General features: G+C 40.7%; 1 protein-coding gene across 1 annotated transcript in view; it reads right to left on the bottom strand.

Annotated features, from left to right (window-relative positions):
• Positions 1 to 5,185: 5,185 nt before the first annotated feature.
• elp2 (elongator acetyltransferase complex subunit 2) overlaps positions 5,186 to 20,852 on the bottom strand; it is a 28,410-nt gene continuing 12,743 nt past the window's right edge. The window contains exons 11-22 of the mRNA XM_069695176.1: positions 18,319 to 18,450; positions 17,158 to 17,307; positions 15,244 to 15,435; positions 14,941 to 15,010; positions 14,698 to 14,793; positions 12,888 to 12,945; positions 11,787 to 11,859; positions 10,840 to 11,029; positions 7,534 to 7,655; positions 7,130 to 7,272; positions 6,528 to 6,641; positions 5,186 to 5,864 (exon numbers count right to left, since the gene is read on the bottom strand). Coding sequence (XP_069551277.1) covers positions 5,663 to 5,864; positions 6,528 to 6,641; positions 7,130 to 7,272; positions 7,534 to 7,655; positions 10,840 to 11,029; positions 11,787 to 11,859; positions 12,888 to 12,945; positions 14,698 to 14,793; positions 14,941 to 15,010; positions 15,244 to 15,435; positions 17,158 to 17,307; positions 18,319 to 18,450 — 1,542 coding nt within the window. The 3' untranslated portion in view covers positions 5,186 to 5,662. The remainder of the gene's footprint in view (positions 5,865 to 6,527; positions 6,642 to 7,129; positions 7,273 to 7,533; positions 7,656 to 10,839; positions 11,030 to 11,786; positions 11,860 to 12,887; positions 12,946 to 14,697; positions 14,794 to 14,940; positions 15,011 to 15,243; positions 15,436 to 17,157; positions 17,308 to 18,318; positions 18,451 to 20,852) is intronic.

Raw genomic sequence — 20,852 nt, 5'->3', positions numbered from 1 at the left:
TAAATTTGGAAGAGAAATGGACATCCAACAAGACATTACATATGAAGACATCCTCTTTACCTAAATCATGCTAACAAAAAAAAAGAAAAGGCTGTTATACTGCTGTCGGTCGACTAGAGTACACCGTCTCCGTGTCACGTGTCAAGTCTGTGAGAAGGCAAAAGTTCAAATGGATTCATTTAACTGAGTTACTTATGTAATGTAAAATTATTTATAAAAATCAAATCTTTTCATAACTCTAACCTCGTGGTTTTTGGTGCGTAACTGTAAGGAACTCTACTTTTCACACTTGCATTGATGAGGCAAAAGATGACACCTGCACATTATCCTGTAGTGGACTGATTTGTGTATTACATGCTTGGGCATGATACCGGGTTGAAGAAATGAGTATGAAGTATTTCAAGATGTTCTGGATTTTACTGTTTATAGAACGAAATAACCAAGGTTAGATGACCAATTCGCACAAGTGCATTAAAAAGCACATGCAAACATATACTGTTTTGTTTTATTTTATCCAGGTGGTCCCTTTCACCCTTTATAAAGGCTTTATACATTGTAACTAGTAACTTAGTAATACTTTATATATCAGTTATACAGTAAATGATTGATAAAAAATAACTTGTGGTGTTGGTGTCTACCTTCTAAATAAATGCTCCCTATGTCAGCAGCTCTGTTTAATATTCACAGTTATGGCGTATAACTGGTTCTGTGAAGACATGTCGCTTATCTCAACATGTGATGCTTACTGTGAAACATCAGGTCTTTCAATTCTGTTTGGTTTGATGCAGAAACTTCAGACAAAGACAACACAATAGGTCATTTAGAAAAACCTAATTAGTATATTTTGGTATTGATCATTTTAAGAGCAATGCAGTGTGAATTAGTGAACTTTAGAGGTTCTAGTATGTGAAAGTGTGCCGTGTGCCGTCTCCCTCTTCTCCCAGTCGTAATGCTAAGCTAAGTCAGCTGCCTCTCAAAACTAATTAGCATCCAGATGTCGCAGTAGTATTGGTCATCTTATGTCTATATTAAAGCAATTCTGGATATTTTCCAAAATGATGAACAGTTCCTTTAAGTTTCAGATATTTCAAACAACTTTACATTACAACTGATAAACGTGTAATTGACTTTTATTGTCGCTCCCACAAGTCAGCAGGACATTAAGTCAACTTCTGCTTCATAATCCAGTATGATGCCTTCGCTGCTGCTTACTGATTCAAAGATGTACACAGATTTTGCAGAGCAGTTTCCACAGGAAGAAACGCTCCAGTTTGTGTAAATGCTGCCTGACCTTCTCTCTCAGCTCCGCGGGATCGTGCTGTGCAAATGGAAGGCGGGTTGATTAAGTTGACCTGGGTGTCAGTGGAAGTGAAGCGTCTATGTATCCTCCTTCATATTTGATGGCTCCATTGGAGGGATGAGGGTTTCGTTGGAGACCAGAATGGCAAGTAAACAAGCCACTACTTTATCCAATTTAACCAATTCATGCAAATATTTTAACTAGCAGTGCTCTGCAGATTGAGATGGACAAACACAGATACACATACACACACATAGATTCTGAACAGACATTTATGGTCTTCACCTAATCTCTTTGGTAATCTCCTGTCTTTTCATTTAGTGTCACCATGTGACATTTATGGCTTTGAGAGACATTTCTCAACAACTATTCTGTCTGACATCATCGTCTGTTCAAATATTAAATTTGTCTAGCCCTTTGGTTTATGACACTCCCAACAGCCCCGGCCTAATTGGTATTATGTACCCTACTAATAACTGAGGAGGACAATAAACTACACCTGCTTACCATCTGCGTGATGGCATGGTGACTGAGTCACTTAACCCTAACCCACAGTACACCATATCATTTAAAAGAATAGAGCTAGAGGTCATCTTTTTCAAGTACCCCTGATGTGGTACATACAACAGGGAAACCTAGACCCAGGAACATAAGACTTTGGGAATGTAAGACCCTTGGAAAAATAGAACTCCGGGAACATAGAACCTTGGGAACATAAGACACTGGGAACACAAGACCTTGTAATATAGGAGTTTTGGAACATAGGACTTTGGGAACATAAGACCTTGGAATATATAGAATCCTTGGAACATGGGACCCTCACATAGGACTTTGGGAACCTAGGATCCTGGGAAAACAGGACTTTGGTAACATAGGACTTTGAGAACATTATACCTTGGGAACATAGGACCTCGGAACAACGGACTTTGGGAACATTGGACTTCAGGAACATAGGACCTTGGAACAATATACCTTGGAAACATGATTTCCAAGCCCCTGTAAGCAGAGCCTCACAAAGCTCTTGTCGGGCTGTAGACTCCTATACATGTTAAAGTGGAATACTTCTGCTTCTTATATACAGGTGAGGGCTTTCATTGAGACATTTAACTGACATATATGTTATCTACCAAGAAGTCAAAAGGGAGTTGTTTTTGTTTTTCACAACTCCATGAATACTGTACATTTTGAGGCAGTAAAATACATTCACAGCGACAACACATCAATACCTCACAAAGAGGTATGAGTCATCCACAGAGTTAGGCAACAGTGCACACATACACACAGCACAATAAACACAAAACTGATATATTTTTCCTAAAAACATCTTTTGTCACACTTTGTCCATCTCACAAAGGCTGAAATGTCATCATCGCATTGGTGTAAAAAGGGGCTTTTATTTTTCATTCAAATCCGTGACTTCACCTGGTAGAACCAAGACGGGCACGAAAGCATAATAATATAATCATTCCAAATATTCCCTCGTTCAATAACTTTCTAAAGCAGTGTTCCCAAGGTCTCAGCTGCCTTTTTTAGTGGTAATTTCCTGTGCCACTGGTCACCATGTTTCCCATTAATCTATAGCATTGAAGGATTTTGTAGATGTGACTCCTAATCCCTCCTCAGCACCACATTATGGCAATCCAACCTCATCAAGATGAGTGGTCAAGGGCATATTGAAGAGGACATTTGAGAAAGGAGCATATGCCTTATGTATTAGTATGCAAGTCAGAGTGAAGAGCTGAGAGAGCTCCTCGCACGAATGTGATGAAAATCCCTACCAAGATGATCTTTCATGTTTAAATTGGAACATCACTGATAATGATTCAGTAATTACATCATGTTATATATGATGTGGAAATCCCTTGATATATAGCAGTATTGTCCCAAAACCTCATTTCACTGTTTGAAAAACAGCCATTTCCTGCAGGAGCACGTGTGGCCCTGGTTGAATAATGCCTCCACACATACCGGGATAGGTGATTAGAGAGAGAGTTATGGCCAGTAGTTACAATCTCCTGCAGATATATTTATGGCTGACATATAATGATAGCACACCCGGCTGAGCTCACAGTAAATCCAAGACATGGACTTCTGTCCTTGACAATTCTGTTAAGATCCCTACTCAGTCTCCAAAAGCACAGATCGAAATCTGCAGCATTCAATAACAACTCTGTACTGATTTACCCTAATCTGCTGTGATGTTTAAGATCCTCTGTTTAAACCTGTCGGAATCAATATTTTTATATCAACAATGGATCAAATGACTTTGTGTATGAAAAATGTCACTCAATGACAGACCCACAGAGAATTAACGTCCATTTTTCAGCATTTTAGCAATTCATCGTTTGATTTTAGGAGCTTTAACTTTAATGTTTCGATTCTCATCACTGTCGCTTCCAGCAACAGCAGGCTGCTTTGTGAAAACTCTCTAAACCTACCGCACTCTCCCTGCCCTGCATAAAATGTCATACAGAGAAAGTTAGTAACTTGCGGGTGACCATAATAGAGAATTTTAAATACTGTAGAGCAGGATTTACACGCCAGTTGGAGGACAAAACAGAGCTAAAAGTAGAGTGAATATAAGCCCAGAGACATGACTCCAAAATAATGCAATGTTGCACCACGTCTGGTTAATTTCTAAATAGGTAATTATTAACATGCTCACCATATCATTTTCATTTAGAGTTGTAATTAAAACTTACTTTGCTGACCCCTAGTGGTCACAAATTACAGCAGGGTTTATTACTGTACTGTATACCCATTTTTTTGCCTGTTTTATTTCTCATCAAGAATTTAGATATACTTGACATTATAGACAACAGATAATTAACAGCTTAGAAAAGCTGGAAGAACATTAGACATTAGTTTCCTTTAAGTGGCAAAAAAGGTTTGAGAAGCACTGCTGCAGAGCTAAAAGTACAGCGTATTTGACTTGTTTTAGTTTTCCATTCTGTTTCTTTTCACAGGTGGCTGCTCACATGGTAGAGCGTGTTGCAACTAATCTGAAGGTTGGGGTTCCTCCTGTCCACATGCCGAAGCATCTTTGGGCAAGACGCTGAACCCTGTATTGCTCCTGATGGCAGGTGAGTACTTTGTGTTGCAGCTTTTCCCATTTATTTACCATTTTTTATTAAATTTGATAACGATATGATGGGTAATCTATTTCAAGTTGTATTTCAGACCTACACTGTCTGGCAAATTAATATAATAATTAAAAAAAATTAAAAAAGCAGACTTCATGTTCAAGGCATTCAATTGCACAATTCATGACTGCCTATACAGGCGAAAAATACATTAAAACGACAAAACAGCAACATTATTCGTAAAATGGTTATCTGTAATGTACTCAGGTCTGTAACTAATAGGTTAAAATAATCAACCTGGTATCACGTTAAAATGTGTAATACACCCGTTAGTCCACTGAAAATCTGAAGGAGGAGTTTGTTAAAGTACAACATGGGAGAAGACTGTTGATTTTCTCACGATTTCAAAGCCTAATTTAACAAACGTGTCTGTGTTTTTTTTCATTCAAATTTAGATGGGTAGTAAACAACCCATTCTTCTGCGGTGTGATGAACTTAAAACTCATTTTCATTTCTACTTTACAAGATCTTTAAGTAATGTCACGCATATCCCGCAAGTTACTTCACATACGTTATTTGTGTTAAATATGTGAATTTATGTAAATATCTTGTATTATTTTAAAAGAAATTCCCATTGAGTTTTGCTTTCTCGCCGACTCAAACACCAGTCTCCCGGGTAAAAGCCCTGTTTGAGTGATTGCTACATGGGCACACCTGCCCTACTCACACACCTTTGTAATCCTACACCCTCTTTTATGTTAGTTATTCTTAATTTAATTCAAAGACCAACAAACAGTCAAACTGAATTTTAAAAAAAACATTTAATAGATTGGTCACAAAAGCAACAATATACCACACAAGCTCGACACCCCTGAACAACCAGAGACAAGACAATGGTCATGATCACTTCTCTGATTTATTACATTCTGAATACAGTTCACCATATAAATGTTTAACCTGTAGATATATGCGGCCTGTATAGATATCCAGCAGAGTCTTCTTCTTTGAATAGAAAACACTTTGAAGTGTCGCAGTGAAATACCACCCTAAGGTCGTGGTGTTTTTACCATCTTGCTTCCACCCATCAAATCCGTTCAGCTGTGTGCAGACAGACTGGAAGGCATGTGTGCTGTGGGTTTGTCCTGTGACTGACCTATGACTTAACTGGCTGTCAGAGGGACTGAATGGCTTGCCAGCAAGCAGCTGTGGCCTTGGTGCCCCAGTCAGGCCTGTGGCCCTCAGTCCAAGTATCTCTCTGCGTGTGAGAGACATAATAGTGTCAGTGTTGGTGGTGCTCGAGAGCCTGTTTGTTGATGTTGAAGATTTTGACAGAGTGGTCGACGCTGGCGCTGGCAAGCTGGACCCAGGAGCTCTCCTTCTCGATTTCACTCTCTCTGTCAGTCTCTCCATCCTTCTCTCGACCTGCCCGGCCCGCCCTGGGCCTCCAGCGGAGCCTCTTCACTGCCAAAGCGTGGCTTTGTCTGTGAAAGGACGTGTGATGAAGGGAAACAACGACTCTGGATGACAAAATAAGCGGTCGTGACTAAATCTAGACAAAGACCTGACACACTTGCAACTGTAAAAGTCTCTCCTTCTCAAATGCAAACTTCTCTCAATTGATCACCTAATTGATACACTCACCCTTAAAGTGAAAAATGTTAAAAAAAAATAAAAAAAAAAAAAAAAAATTGGTAATGAGCCACAGAACAGCTGATGTGATTTGATTTTAAAAGTTGTTGAATTGACAAAATGTGGTTGTGAGTAGCACCAAAGACTGCCTGAAGAGCAGAAGCTTTCTAATACAAAGACACAATATAAGATATCTGTCTACAACTGACTTCCTGAGCTCTCCAGACACTGAGTCACATTGTGGGATACAAAACTCACAGAAACACACAAAAAGGAGCATTTAATGGCTTCTGCCCGAACTGCTGCCCAGTTCAAAGGAAGCAGTCATTCATCCCCATCAGCCATCTGTCTTTATCTCCATGACATACATCAGAAAGCTTCTGCCTCTCAACAGCCATCAAACTGAAGCCATGCTATTTGTTTTACTGTGATTAACTGTACAGGACATGTATTGGCTGCTGGAGGCCTTTCAAAGTTCCATGTCTTCAGATGAACTGTGTGTGTTGTAAGGATACGAGGTGTCTGTTTCTCCACAGCGGCTCCAGTCATGTCCTCCAGCAGGCTCCTGGTCAGAGCTCCACCTGTACAGCAGGATCCTGCCACACTCCAGGCCAACTGCAAGCAGGTAGCTGTGGAAGGTACACACACACACATATGTACTATGACCGTAGAGCAGACTTTTATTCCCTTTGCTCTAATCTTAAAATGACATCTGAAAAAATAACACAAAATTGAACCAAATTGAATTACATTGACCTCGTTGTCTTGAGTCAATGTTGTCACACTTTAAAACAAATTTTAGACACATTAAATTAAATTAAATTCCATTTCACCCCCAGTGTTTACATTTTCTTCCTTGGCCTATCAAGCAGTTTGGTTTTACACGACACTTTCATATTAGATGACAAAGACAAGAACAGCCAATCACATGTAAGTGTTTGGATGACGGACGATCAGTTTAAGTGGGGAAAAAAACAGTTCATAGTCCAGCTTCAAATGACTGTAGCAGTGCAGACAACCACCACACCAATCCTGCAATTCAATATTGTGACAGCTGTATATAAAGTTGGGTGAAATATGATTGAGTGTGTAGGTCTGTGTGTGTCTGAGTGAGTACCTGTTATCAGAGCAGAGTACAGGGCAGAAAGCTACAGCGGTAGCAGAATCACCCACATCCAAGATGGAAGAACACGGTTTAATCTCAGCAGGAAGCTCAGCGTCTCCAGAGCACTCCAATCTGCAGGGGCCCCACACTATCACCTGGAGAGAAGCGCACACACACACACACACACACACACACACACACACACACACACACACACACACACACACACACACACACACACACACACACACACACACACACACACACGCACACACACAAAAAGACAACAACTTGTATGGGCAAAAACGCTCACTACTCAATGTGCAACATCTTGTTTTACCACTTAAGTACCGTCAAAACCAAGTAAAATATTTTTTGGGGTAATTTTTAGAATCCGGCAAACATTTGAAACTGACCTTCTTGTCCCGACTGGATGTTACAAAGTATTTGCTGTCAGGGCTCCAGTCACATGACCAAATAATTCGACTGTGTATGGCTGTGCCCTTCCCCGTGTGTGCGTGCAGTGAGAACAGGGGCTCTGCATTGAAACAACAAACAAGAACAGAGGTTAAATAAAAATGAATTCAAACAGGAGACTATTATGAACCTTGATACATACATATATTTTGACACATTTCATCTAGGCAACAACATCTCTTCAACAGAGGATGAGCTGGTAGCAAAACTTTGTGTTATGATTAATGCAGCATGACATCAGCATGTCTCGATCCCTGCATCACCGCTGTGCAGCGACAAAGCCTCTCCCGAACGACAAATAAACAACCCAACAAGACAGAGAACCTCATTCCAGCCCTCCATTTCAGTCAGTTTTGGTTTATGACCTGCTGCTGTTTATTTCCCTGGCCTAAGTCATTTCAGACCCCAGATTGGTTTTCCACAGAGAGCTTGTTTGTATGCCTGTCTGTGCACGCGAGAGACAGACACACTCTCTCACACACACACACTCTCTCTCACACACTCTCTCTCTCTCTCTCTCTCTCTCTCACACACACACACACACACACACACACACACACACACACACACACACACACACACACACACACTCACTCACTCACACACACACACACTCTCTCTCTCTCTCTCTCTCATACACACACACACACACACACACACACACACACACACACACACACACACACACACACACACACACACCAGCCAGCCAGTATACACAGCAAGTTTAGTTCAGAGCAAACTATAAAAAAAAAACATAAATAAGATAAATGAGCAGCACATTAGATTAAAAAAATCCCGATAAAAAGCACCCAAAAAAAAGAGGAGGGAAAGGTAATTGTCTCCTGAATGAAGATGTCTGGCTACTTGACCTGCAAGGGAGGTGGATGTGGAAATGAAAGGGGGGGGGACATGCTGAGACAAAACAGGTCAGAGGCAGAAGATGTTTAGACAGAGGGAGTCAGTTTGTTTGATCAGCTCTGACTTCGTTTAACCTTCCCTGGTCAAGCCAGTGAGACTGTGTGTGCGTGTTTGTGTGTTCTTCACAATCACCTTGAGTGATTCAGCAGCCAACCAGAACAGACGGGACCGCGTCCCCCACCAAGAAACCCACCGCTTCCTCCCCTCCTCTCTCAAACACACCCTGCCTCTACACAGCCCGGCGTTCAGGCGAACAGCAGAGTGCAGGACTGGTTATCGGCTGTCGACGCCCATAAGGACCACCCTGAACCGCCGAAAAGAAACACGAGATGCTTTACCAGGTGCAGATGGGAGGTAATCCTTTGGGCTTGAATGTACCCTGTATGAGTCAGCGTGCTGAAAATCTCTCATAAAACAGACTCTCCAGGAACAGATCATGTCCTGCGACAGGACATTAGCCAACAAAAGTACGGATCCGGTATCAGTGCTACTTTTTCTGTTCCATTTTTGATTTTAATTATATTGCCCTAAAAGGTTTAGAGTTGTTTTTATATAATAGCAGTGATGAAGAAAGAGTGTTTTGATGGGGAGCGGTAACATTTGGCCAGGACCTGATCTGGATCCATATTTATCAAACTATACTTGAGAAACAACTTACGCCTGCTTAAAGGAAAAGTGTAAGAGAAATCTTTTAGAGTAGCTCTCAAGTTATCACACTGTTAATAACACATGTTGAGAGCAGGAATACCCAATCAGACACAATTATTAAACCTAAATCTGCCGCATGGTTAAATAAAAATAAAAAAATATATATATACATTTAGTCTGTGATGTTACTCTGGAACAAAAATGATACATTACTTTGTAGTAGTTTTAAACACTAAAAGTTAAGCAAGAGTGTTTTCAGATATTATGAAAATAATTACAGGACAGAAAAAGAAACAGAATCAGTTCAATATTTGGAGTAACCTCCTTTGCCTTTAAATTAGCACATTAGCAAGTCTCTGAGGTACAGGTAGGTTGTGATCTACAGTTAATCTGTGGATTTAATCGTCTGTCAGTTACTTCTGTTTCTTTATGTGATCTCAGGCTGACTCATCGATAGGACTCCTCCTTCTTCCTCTTACTTAATACAGGTTTTTTTTTTATGACTGGCACTAAGTTAAGGGTCGTGCTGCAAAATACTTTGGGACCAATCATACGCCTTCCTGATGGTGCGGTGTGATTGATAAGAACCAAAACCATTGCAGTTCCTGAGACTTTTGTACAGAACTGTATGTGATCTTTAAAAAGTAAATGTAGTTTTGTGAAGCCCTTAACCAATGCTGAATCAAGAACACATTTATTACATATTTAAATGAATGAAAACATATTTAAAAAATAAATAGCTGAAAGGAAAGACAATGCAACTGCAAGTGTTTGAAAGAAAGGTCAAACAAACTGGACAAAATAACTGACAGAGTTACAACAGAGACTTTTAGATTCATAGAACCAACATGTCAGATAAATGTGTATTGGCTGTACTGTTACAGGCTGTCTATAGCTGGGTATGTGAGCCTGAAATCAAATCTCAAGCCCATGTGAGGCCCCCATACCTGGGGTTATGTCTGTATATATTTAACTGATACACAGCCAGAAAAGTTTTGGATAGTTTTCTTTTTGTCCTGATCTCAACATGATGCATACAAGCATAGATTTGACAAGCTATCGCAATCCAACAGAAGCTGCATTAAATATGCAGGCAGGCATTTTTTGTGTTCGACATATTTAGTGTCCATTTGAAAGCCCCATTTAAAATCATCGCTGCACCTCCTACCCTGCATTAATAACTTTCCTGAAGGAGGACTGTTAGTAAGTTGTGGTAATTTTACAGAAATATGCAGAGAAAATGTGTTTGAATTTCAAATTAAACACATAAATCATCTTTCCTTTATTAGCTCCTTTTTGGACTACTTTCAGACGGCGCATCACTTCTTTGGCTGTTTACGGTATTAATTAGGGGAATCCTTCCAATAAGGCCAGCTTGACTTGGAATTCAGTTCTGAACAAATCTGCTCAGTGGGTTTACTTTATTTTTAATTAATTTGAATTAAGGGAGCTGATGTCGTCTGCCAGAGAGTCTCCAGGATTGTCTTTTTTTTCTTGAGTTTCACTCAAACAGACTTTTAATACAACTGCCTTCATTTGTAAACCACTATAAAGAACTACTTTCTCATCCTAGGCCACACTGCATTTATAAACAAATCTGAAAACTGAAATAATAATAATAATATTAATAGAAGTCCTTTAAGGTTTATTTGAAACCTTTCCACCTCCTTTCTCACCTGCACTCTCAGGTGTGAGCAGGTTTCTCCATAAAGACCAGGTGCGATCTCGGGAAACAGCCAAAAGGAGCTGTGCGTCAGGTGAGAAGGCCATCTGGGTAATGGTGAGGGTGTGACACGGCAGAGTCTGCAACTGACGCCACGTGGTTGCACTCCACAGCAGCACTGCTGCGTGCTCTGCTTTAGAAGCCTGGAAAGAGAGAGCGGATCATTCATGTTCAGAGACAAAAGCTTTAAGAAGCATCTTAAAACCTGTATGTTTTCTCTGCGGGTTAGACTCTTATTTCTCCTTGTTTCACTGTTGATACGATCTTCTCTGCTTTGTCTTTGTCCCCTAGAGCGCTTTGTAACTTCTGTTTTAAAAAAAAAATATATATATATATATATATATATATATATAAGGCTTTTTACTTGCTTGCTGAGGTTTGTGTTGCATTAAAGTAAAAGATGGAAGAGGTGGATAAAGCACGTAGCAACATATGAGGCATGAGAACTGCCACAGCAGGAAATAAACGGGAGCATGATAGTGAGCAGAGAAACTAATAAAGCAAAGAGGGGCTGACAAGAGGAAAATAGGAAGGACAGCTGGGAAGAGAGTGAAAGTGATGCAGACTGACTGTGCGTCACAGGAAATCAGAAAACACACACACACACACACACACGCGCACGCGCGCACACACGCACACACACACACACACACACACACACACACACACACACACACACACACACACACCTGTGACCAAGGTCGAGACAAGGGAGGTACTACCAATACCTGCCTGACAGCACAGTCCAACACTGCCTGGTGTGCGTTATGGTGTGAAGATGTATGTGTGTGTGTGTGTACGTCATGACACTATCTCCTCTGATCTAATACCCTTTTGCACAGGAGGGCCAGGTAGTCCTGACTGTGACACAGTCTCCGGCCTGGGTTTCATCAGACTGACCTTGCATGCGGATGCCACCAGCGTCCTGGTGCTGTCAGATGCGAGGCAGAACATCTCAAAGCCGTGGCCGTACCTGGAGACAAAGAAGGACAGTCGTGCAGAGATTAATCATGAAGAGCCACGCTGAATATAAGGAAGAACAGAGAGGATCTTAAAGAGAGACAGGTGAGGGGAGGAGAGGTGAACAACAGCTCCCAGTCTGACAGTAAATTAAGTGTTCCGCTATTCCAGAGCGTCACTCCGACAAGCTTCCAGGCCAGAGCCATCACCGATTGCTGGCTGGTAAATAATTAGACAGCGTGTGAAATTAAAATACTGATCTGTGATGACGACTCCGTCTGCTGACAGAGATGAACAATGATGATGCTCTAGCTAATCGCTCTCAGCCTAATTGCTTTTAGCTCGCCATCACCTGGTTGTTTTAAAATGTCAACAAACTCAAATCGCAGCCCGCAGCGCAGTGGAAAGAAATTCCTCCCCTACCAGGAAGCTTTCAAGCGCCGCAGCAATTTGGCCACAATGGTGAGAGTATTATTTATGCCACAACAATAATTTGCCCACTTACTCATTTTAATGTTTTTATTATGCACTAAATGATTCAAGGGATGAAGCCAAAGGGAGGCAGAAAAATGCTTTTCTATGCGCACAATGTCCACACCTCGAATAAATGGCGGTGCCATACGTCATGTTTACGGCAGATTGACCGGTAAATGGATTTAACATTGGCTACAAATGGAGGCAATATATTCAGCTTGGAGAAGAGGCTCGTGGGATGGGAGGAAGCTGGATTCTGATTGGCTGATGAATAAGAGGGGGGGGGGGGGCAACAACAGAGGACTTTGGGAAGTCCATCATTTTCAGTTCCACTAAACCCTTTGGGCAAAAACCAAACAAACACAATTGCATCTAGAAATGTAACAGCTTCATTGCTCTTAATGAAACTACATTTCTAGATAGAAACTCTTGATGTATTTATAGAGAGAGGAGGAATATGAAACTGATATATGATCATGTATCTCAGAGCATCTCCCTTAACATTGGAGTCTGTCTCTGAGACCAGGTAACTGAAACTACAGACAAATGGGACATTCAGATGCTCACAGTTTCTGAACCTCAGGCCACAGTGTGTTCTGGAGAAGATGATCCTCTGGCGGCGGCTCTGTGCACGTGCACGCGCGCGCGCACACACACACACACACACACACACACACACACACACACACACACACACACACACACACACACACACACACACACACACACACACACACACACAACAAAGAGTTAAGCACAGACTTTAAATTCTTTACATAACTGTCATTTGCACTGAGTGGCCCTGAAAACTGAGCTGTTTTAAAATTCAAATACAATCAGCTCCCAATTTACTAAACGAGGATTACACCCAAGTGACTATTATAATTTTCCTCTTTTAAATCCCCGTACTGTTAATGCAACGTGTGACGGATAGCACACTGTGTGTGTGTGTGTGTGTGTGTGTGTGTGTGTGTGTGTGTGTGTGTGTGTGTGTGTGTGTGTGTGTGTGTGTGTGTGTGTGTGTGTGTGTGTGTGTGTGTGTGTGAGAGAGCGAGCGTGAGCGTGAGCGAGTGTGAGCGAGCGTGAGCGAGTGTGTGTGAAAGAGAGAGACGCATAGAAGTTAAAGGGAAAAGGAGGACCGTAAGTACCACAAAGAGAAGCAGGGATGGAAATACTGAGCTGAAAGCTACATGCTAGACTGAGAACACAATGATCGCCTACAGACAATGTTTTCTCACATTCACATACAGTTTCTTTCTACGTTTAGCTTGCATGAAATCCTCAGCCGTACAACGTGCCGCTTCTCTCCAAAAAATTATGCTATTTTGAAACAACTGCAGCTTTATCTCCAATTCTTAACGGCTGCCGGCTTTGAGGGGGATCAAATCTAGCCGAGTGCCAATCCTCTCCCTCACACCGCAGGATCTGCACAAGCCCGGCTTGCCTTTGTGTTGCATGTAATTGAAAGCTACACTCCTTGCGTTTGTTACTGGTCATCCGCTTCCCATTTAGCCTAATTATTCATTTTTCTGCCGGCCCGGGGAAGCCAATCAAACAAGTGAAAATGCATTGTTAACAACAGTCCCCACACTTGGCTGCTCCCTACATAGCCCAGGGTCATCGATACTTAAACTTTGCAATCACATAAACCGGCTTTCTAATTAGCATTGCAGATTAAGGAGTGGCTTCAATCATGCTGATGACAGCCCTCGATAGCCTCTAGCCCAGGGGTTTTAAAACACTGCGCCACATTCCCTTCATTTGACTGCTTTTCAATTCCCATCTGCCCGTGTCCTACAATTAGTTTCACTTTTGTTCCCATTTTTGTTGAGTTTTATTTCCTCGATGTCCTTTCTAAACCTTGCCCTAAATACCACTTACCTTCCCACACCTGTTTTTATGATCTCATATTTCCAATATTTTGAGGGGTTTTTCTGTTTTGGTTTCACTTTGTAATGAGAACCTGCCGTTTCCTTGTCTTACTCCAACATTTTCTTATTTATTAATAATTTATAATAATACAATAATGTATTGCTTTTTCTTGCATCACTGCTTCCTGTCCCTCCTCTACCATTCTTCCACCCTTCTTCCTGCTGTTATACCATCAGCCTCCAGGAGACCTCAGACACTGTGGACTCCAGATGTAGAGCAATAGCTAACTGTCCGTCTGGCTGCATATCATTGTCTCTTACAAGAACAGCCAGCGACAGGCAGACAGGAACTCTTAAATATATGCTGAGCCTGCTTGGTGGATCACACTGAGGAATATGAATCAGGCTGTGAAGGGAGACAGGGATGCCCTTTGAGGTTTACCAGATTTTAGGGAAGATATGGTGTAAAAACACATGAAAGTGTGGTTTGTGCATCTTTATAGTACCAGTCAGGTTGAGCGGGTGGAAGTAAGACTCCTGGTATTGGTCCGATATGCTGTTGAAGTGTTTCTCTTCTTCACTTTTTTTTTGAACGAGGTCACCTGTAAATCAAAAACATTTGACTGTCACATCACTGAAAAGGAATGAAAATACTGAACAAACTCTCATCTAAATAAGGCACAGCTCACTCAAACTATTGTGTGGAGTAAAATACATGTGTGCGCCAAAACACTGAGGAAGCATTTTACCTTGAAATACAGCCTTGTTGGACAGACCCAGGGCAGGTGTGCTGGCTCCTTCTGGAAGGCTGGCAGAGTCCTGGCGAGCATCACACAAATGAAGGAAGAGAGACATGAAAAACAAAGTAGGAATTTTTAGGTGGAGCAGGCAGTCCACTCTGCACTTTTTACAGGAGAGAGTGTTTTTGTAAGATCTGATCGTCAGACAGCGGGCAAACATTAAAGATGTCTACTTCTACCCATGGGATTAATATAACTTCAGAATTCAATCATTTAATATTTTTCTAGATATAAATTCAGGTGTACAGTTACATTGGGTGTCAGAAGCTTTTCTTTTGAGGTCCCAGAGATGTTGGCGAAGTTCTCCACAAAGTTACGAGGTGCCTGAAACACTCTGATGACCTTCTCGTCAGCTCCAGACACAAACTGAAACCGTCCGACAATGGCCAGACACTGTATGTCGTATCCGTGGATCTGCGGCCGGGAGATTTCGTGCCAAGTCGTCTGCAGTGGGGAAAGATACAGAGAGATGTTCAAATGATGCAGATCTGTTCATTTGATTGCCGGGGGTAGATGCCAGCCTTTTCAATGGATCTCTGACGTTTTGGGACTCGGTGTCTTGGCCCTAAATCCAGGCATTTGAATCCCAGCCAAATACAACATTGATTCTCCTGCTCAAGTGAAAAATCTCCCGCTTAAGATGCAGAGTGTTCTCTCGGGGGAAGACGGAGGGCTCCACGACGATAACCAGGTTTCATTTGGCACTGGTATGAGGTGAAAATGTGGCTGTTAAATCACAAGTTGAAGAGACCTTACTACACCTGACATCCTCACATCTATGCCATATTCTGGGTGCGTAAATTTACTGGGCGCTCCAAGGAAACTATATAACCGCCCCTTTGACCTGCAGAGCATCTTTCCCTCCAAACACACAAGAACAAAGAGAGGCTCTACCTCTATGTTTGTTACCTTAAAGAGGATGGAAAAACCAAGTTTGTGGATGTATTAACTATGCAAGTTAAAAATTGTTAATCTTTTTTACTTACTCATTCAGCGATTTGTTAATGCCGACATTTGATTTGATATTTAATGTATTTATTTTGTCTTTGTTTTTGATACTTTCATGTTTGTAAAATAAAACAACAACATCCAATCATGCATCCATCCCGTCTTAGTTAATCCTGAACCACCAAAGTAAACTGTTGGAACGGCTTTGGGATCCAGTGTTTAAATGTGCACACCACATCAGATGTTCAGTGAACCAACACCACCAACTTCGCTAAAGTTATTTCATTGGCTATTATCCAACCTGGCATTTTGAATAATGTAATGAAAGCTGGAATCTTGATTATGTTTCTTCCCTAACTGAGAGCCAGACCGGTGTGTTTTACCTTGCTTCTGATCATTTTACGTGGACAATCTCTGTAGTTCTTTTTACTTTAATGTCGGTATCCTGCAGCACTTGCTAGGGGTGATCAATCAATCCTATAAGGCCACGGCCAAATTCCTTTCTTCCATAGGATATATGATTACTTCTGAGGAACTCTTTATTATCTCGTTACAGCCTACTCAAATTCAATCAGAGACAGAGCCTGAACATATTTTAGTAAACCACAGCAAGCAGAATATATATTATCTACTGACTATATCCCATAAGGTTAATACAACTTGCTTGTGTTGAAAGAAGAGCAGCATACTAAGTAAGCGAGACAAGAAGAAATAGAGCAGCAAATAATTTGAATGGCAAAACATTCCTTGAATGCTAATGTCAATGCTAATGTCCTCTGTTTTATCTATTGCTCTATGAAGAAGGAAAAGGTGGTGAGATAACATTTCATGTAGACTAAAAGCTCATTTCTTCAAGAGAAAAACTACAGATATCAGTTATTTTTTTATTTTTTTTAATTTCTTTAAAGAATGTCTGATGGGTTTGTTTCATTATATTAACAGAATATTTTTTGTATTCAAGATAGTAGTGAATGCAATATGGGATTTAGAGAATTATTGTTTCAATGTGAAGAATTCCCTGTTTATTTAGGTTTTTCATCAATATAGGTTAGCCAGAAAAAATTGTATTTGGTAATTTTACTGAATTCTTAAAAGTATGTCACTAATTTTGAAATTCAATCGACTTCCAACATTTAGAGCTTTGTACAGCAGTGTGATCATCAAAAAAAAAAGTTGATTCCTATTTAAACTTAATGTGCCTGATGCAGTTTATTTTACCTGTTTGCTGTCTTGCGTTCTCCATGGAGTGAACAGTCTGGTGGTCTGGTCTGATCCCACACTGAGGATGAATTCACCCTCAGGATCCCAGCTCAGATCCTGGACTGCATCAAAGTGACCTGATATCACAACTCCGGGTTTCCATTCTCCCTGAAAAGAGAGCAGTTCAACATTCAGGTTGAAAGCTAGTGGCAACCCACCATGACATCATGGAACTGCCGTTTCGAAGCCTCAAATTTGGCATTTCAGCCGTCGCCATCTTAATTTTTTGGAGCTGGATGTGTTTATATTTGGACGAGCATTATACCCACCCACCTATACCAGCAACCTGGCTGCTACCCTGGTATGTCAATCAAACCAGGCATGCTCCCAAACATACCTTTCTTTGAGGCATAATATCTAATTATTTATGGTATTATTTTCAGAAGCACCACCAGAACACTGATCAGAAAGAGTAAATTTAGCTCATGATACCAGAGTTACTTGTGGAAAAAATGTATCAACTTTGTATTTCATGAGAAAATTTTGTGTTTTTTTGAATGCGAGTCTATTGAAATTAGAGGTATTCTGAAGCCACTTTAAGACACTTTTGCGCTGGATTCCCGTTTCAGACCCAAAGACTATTTTTATATAGGTACAACTCTCTAAACCGCTCTCAGTGATCACCATCCCTACTCTCTAATGGTGAGCTCCAGAAGTGCTGTATATGATTGGCAACTACATCGAGCTGTTTCTTGTAATGTAGATGTTGCTGTCTGTGAAGTGAGCCTCCTTTGAAACATCTGATAGTTCTCAGCGCCTTTAGGTTTTGTGTTACAATTTACCCTCAAAACAGAAGGTTCAATTGAAGCCCAGTTATCTCTGAACCTAGGTTGGGATTTCAGACCTCCACTCTTCCTCAGGGACAATCAATAAAGACACATGGCTAAGCCAGTCAAATTGAGTGGCAGACAGGAGACTCAGTGTGACTAATTACAAGAATCACTCTCTCACAGTGCGGCAGTGTAGAAATGCACAAACACTGAATTTTATTCCAAATACGACTGTCGTAATTATCTTCTGAAAATTAAAGATAGAGTATAAACCTAACTGAAGAAACTACAAAAATAGTGCATGTAATGGATTTAAAAGCTTAGGTGTAACTACGGCAACGACTCTCACCTCCCTGCCTTGGTTCTTGCACCAGAGATGTAGCGATCCATGAAAAGCATGAGCCAAAATCATGGAGCCATCCGGACTCATCTGGCAACCGTAGAAGCCCAGAGTGTTCCCACCAACCTCCCCGACACGCACCTGGTGTGAAAGAAAAAAACAAAACATGTTGTGTGGGCGATCAGTACTGATCAGAACCATCAACTCGTTTTCCTTTTTAACACATTGGTATCTGACATCAGCTGGGTGACGAACGTTTGGTTTCTGGGTGACTGCCACTGAACAGATGAAGATCAAAGCAACCTGTGACAACATGAATGTACGTCGATTGTCACATATAGAGAAAAGGCAGCGATGTAAAGCAGGTTATTTCTCTTTTAATGCAACTATTCCTGAGGGTTATTCATTTAACACAAAAAAACAAATGAGGGGAAAAAAGTTTGAGTTGTCAAATCTGTTCTCAGTTTCTGTCCAAGACTTAATAACTAAGACTCCATAATGGGGGATAGAAGCACAAAAAAAAACAGCAAATTAAGCTGACAAGTCAGATGAGAAATTATGCAGAATGGGACTTATTAGAGTTGAATGAACTTTGTTATGTTTTCCTTCTAACGAAGTAAATTTGTCTAATTCATAGTGAAAGCAATTGCAGCACATAATATCACATTAAAACGGCAGAGCTTGAGAACACAGATGGATTTACATAAATTGGATTTGGGTGAGAGGCTATGACCTCTGTGTCACATTCATATATAACAGCGTAAACCCTCCATGGGGTTGAAGATTCCACTGAAAAAACAATCAAAACCAAAACACTAGTAATCACTGCCTCTCACGTCAGAACACTGCTAGAAAATAAAAAGATAACAGATAATTCACTCCTTTAGGATTCTCACCACCTGTCACATTGTGGGCACTTTGCTTTTGTGCATCCAGACAGTTCTGTATTGAATTTTGTGAAACAAATCACTACCTGGGACACAAAGCCCATTTTGATTTAAGTGCGGTTACCAATTACACTGACGAATGAAAATGTACTTGTTTTGACTCCACCTGAGGTCGTTCTAACTCTCTTTAAGTTTCTTTAAAGTTTTTTATAAGGAGAAGAAAAAAAAGAGAGTAAGCAGATGCATTAGAACTAAAAATGAACAGATGTCAACAATAAGAAGTATGAAAAAGCTCCTTGTTAGTTCTATAAATATAACAGCTGCATAGCAATCTGTTTTCATTCTCCTGTTCTTTGAAATTAATATCCACAGAGAACAGATGTTAAATACTAAAACAGAGGAGACAAGACAACATTAATATTTCATCATGTTGCATAACCTGTAGAATTGAATGCAGGATTATGTGACTAGACAAAAATTATTTGAAACAATACAGAAATGAATCTAAATATTTAAAAACTGAATAAACTGTAATTCTTGTTGAAGCAACAGAGAGCTATTTTAAGCAGGAGCTGTCAATTGTTTGACCGGCAAGCGGTTTGTACAACAAAAAAATTTGCATCATTGACAGATGATGGACAGTGAAAGACATTGGCTATATTTCAGCACTTTATCAAAAGCATGTCCAAATCCAGCTAGTTTAGCTGGTTTATTATTAGATAATGTGAGTGCAAAATAAGGTGTATAGTTCATAGGGGTGGTTTTTGAGGCCCATAATACAACATAGGTGTATTATGGGCATAAATCAGAGTATCATCCTCCATTCCCTTCAGGAGCCAGGTGTGCTTGCACCTTAGTAGATTGCTTTTATAATTGTGATTTGGCTCGTAGTGGGAAGATCTCTCCTCTCCAGAGGAAACAGATCTGGTCATGCACAGACTGACATACACAATATTTCACGTTGCAATTTTTTATTATTATTATTATTATTGTTTGCATGTTTGTGCACTGCTGCAACTCCCTGTGTGTGCAACTAGTAAAGTGGGCACATGTTGTGCACCTGTCTTTGTAGGCACATGTTACTATCTTACCCCAATAAAACAGTAAAATACTGCAGCATTGACTTAAGAAAAGGCTTTTGTGCATAATCATGTTCCACTGTCTCAGAATATCAATGCACCAACAAGGACGTCTGACCACATCTAAGACCAACATGTCCACAGGCACTCAGATGGCCGCACGGCATGCATAATTGCTATTTAAACATCATGGGCACTAAACGGCGTGTTGTGACACTGTGTCGGTGTGAAACTAGCGAAGACACTTGCATGGTGCTTTGCGCCGGGAGTATGATAGAAGCATTTGAGTATATGTTCAAGTCAGTTCTCTTCAAGTTCTTTGAAATCATTGTGTGGACCAGGTTAACTTCTCACTGCCTTGAGGAACTCAAACAATTAAAAGATTTATTGGGCCCTGAGGCCTTGGAGGTAAACTGGGCCCAAAGGGGAGATCTATTAAAATCGATAGCAGCCGAATCAACCCTGGAGTGCTACACTGCTCCCTCCACAGTACCGGGTGAATACAGATACAGCTATATTATATCTCTTTCATCTTTAATTAGCTTGTGCCTTAAATGATATGTAAGTTGGCTGTGAG

Source organism: Brachyistius frenatus, unplaced genomic scaffold, assembly GCF_029030835.1.
Source record: "Brachyistius frenatus isolate BFR_SWC_R1_liver_20210118 unplaced genomic scaffold, ASM2903083v1 Contig_2, whole genome shotgun sequence".
NCBI classification, from domain to species: domain Eukaryota; kingdom Metazoa; phylum Chordata; class Actinopteri; family Embiotocidae; genus Brachyistius; species Brachyistius frenatus.
The sequence above is the reverse complement of the archived record's forward strand: the minus strand, read 5'-3'. Positions and strand labels throughout refer to the sequence as shown.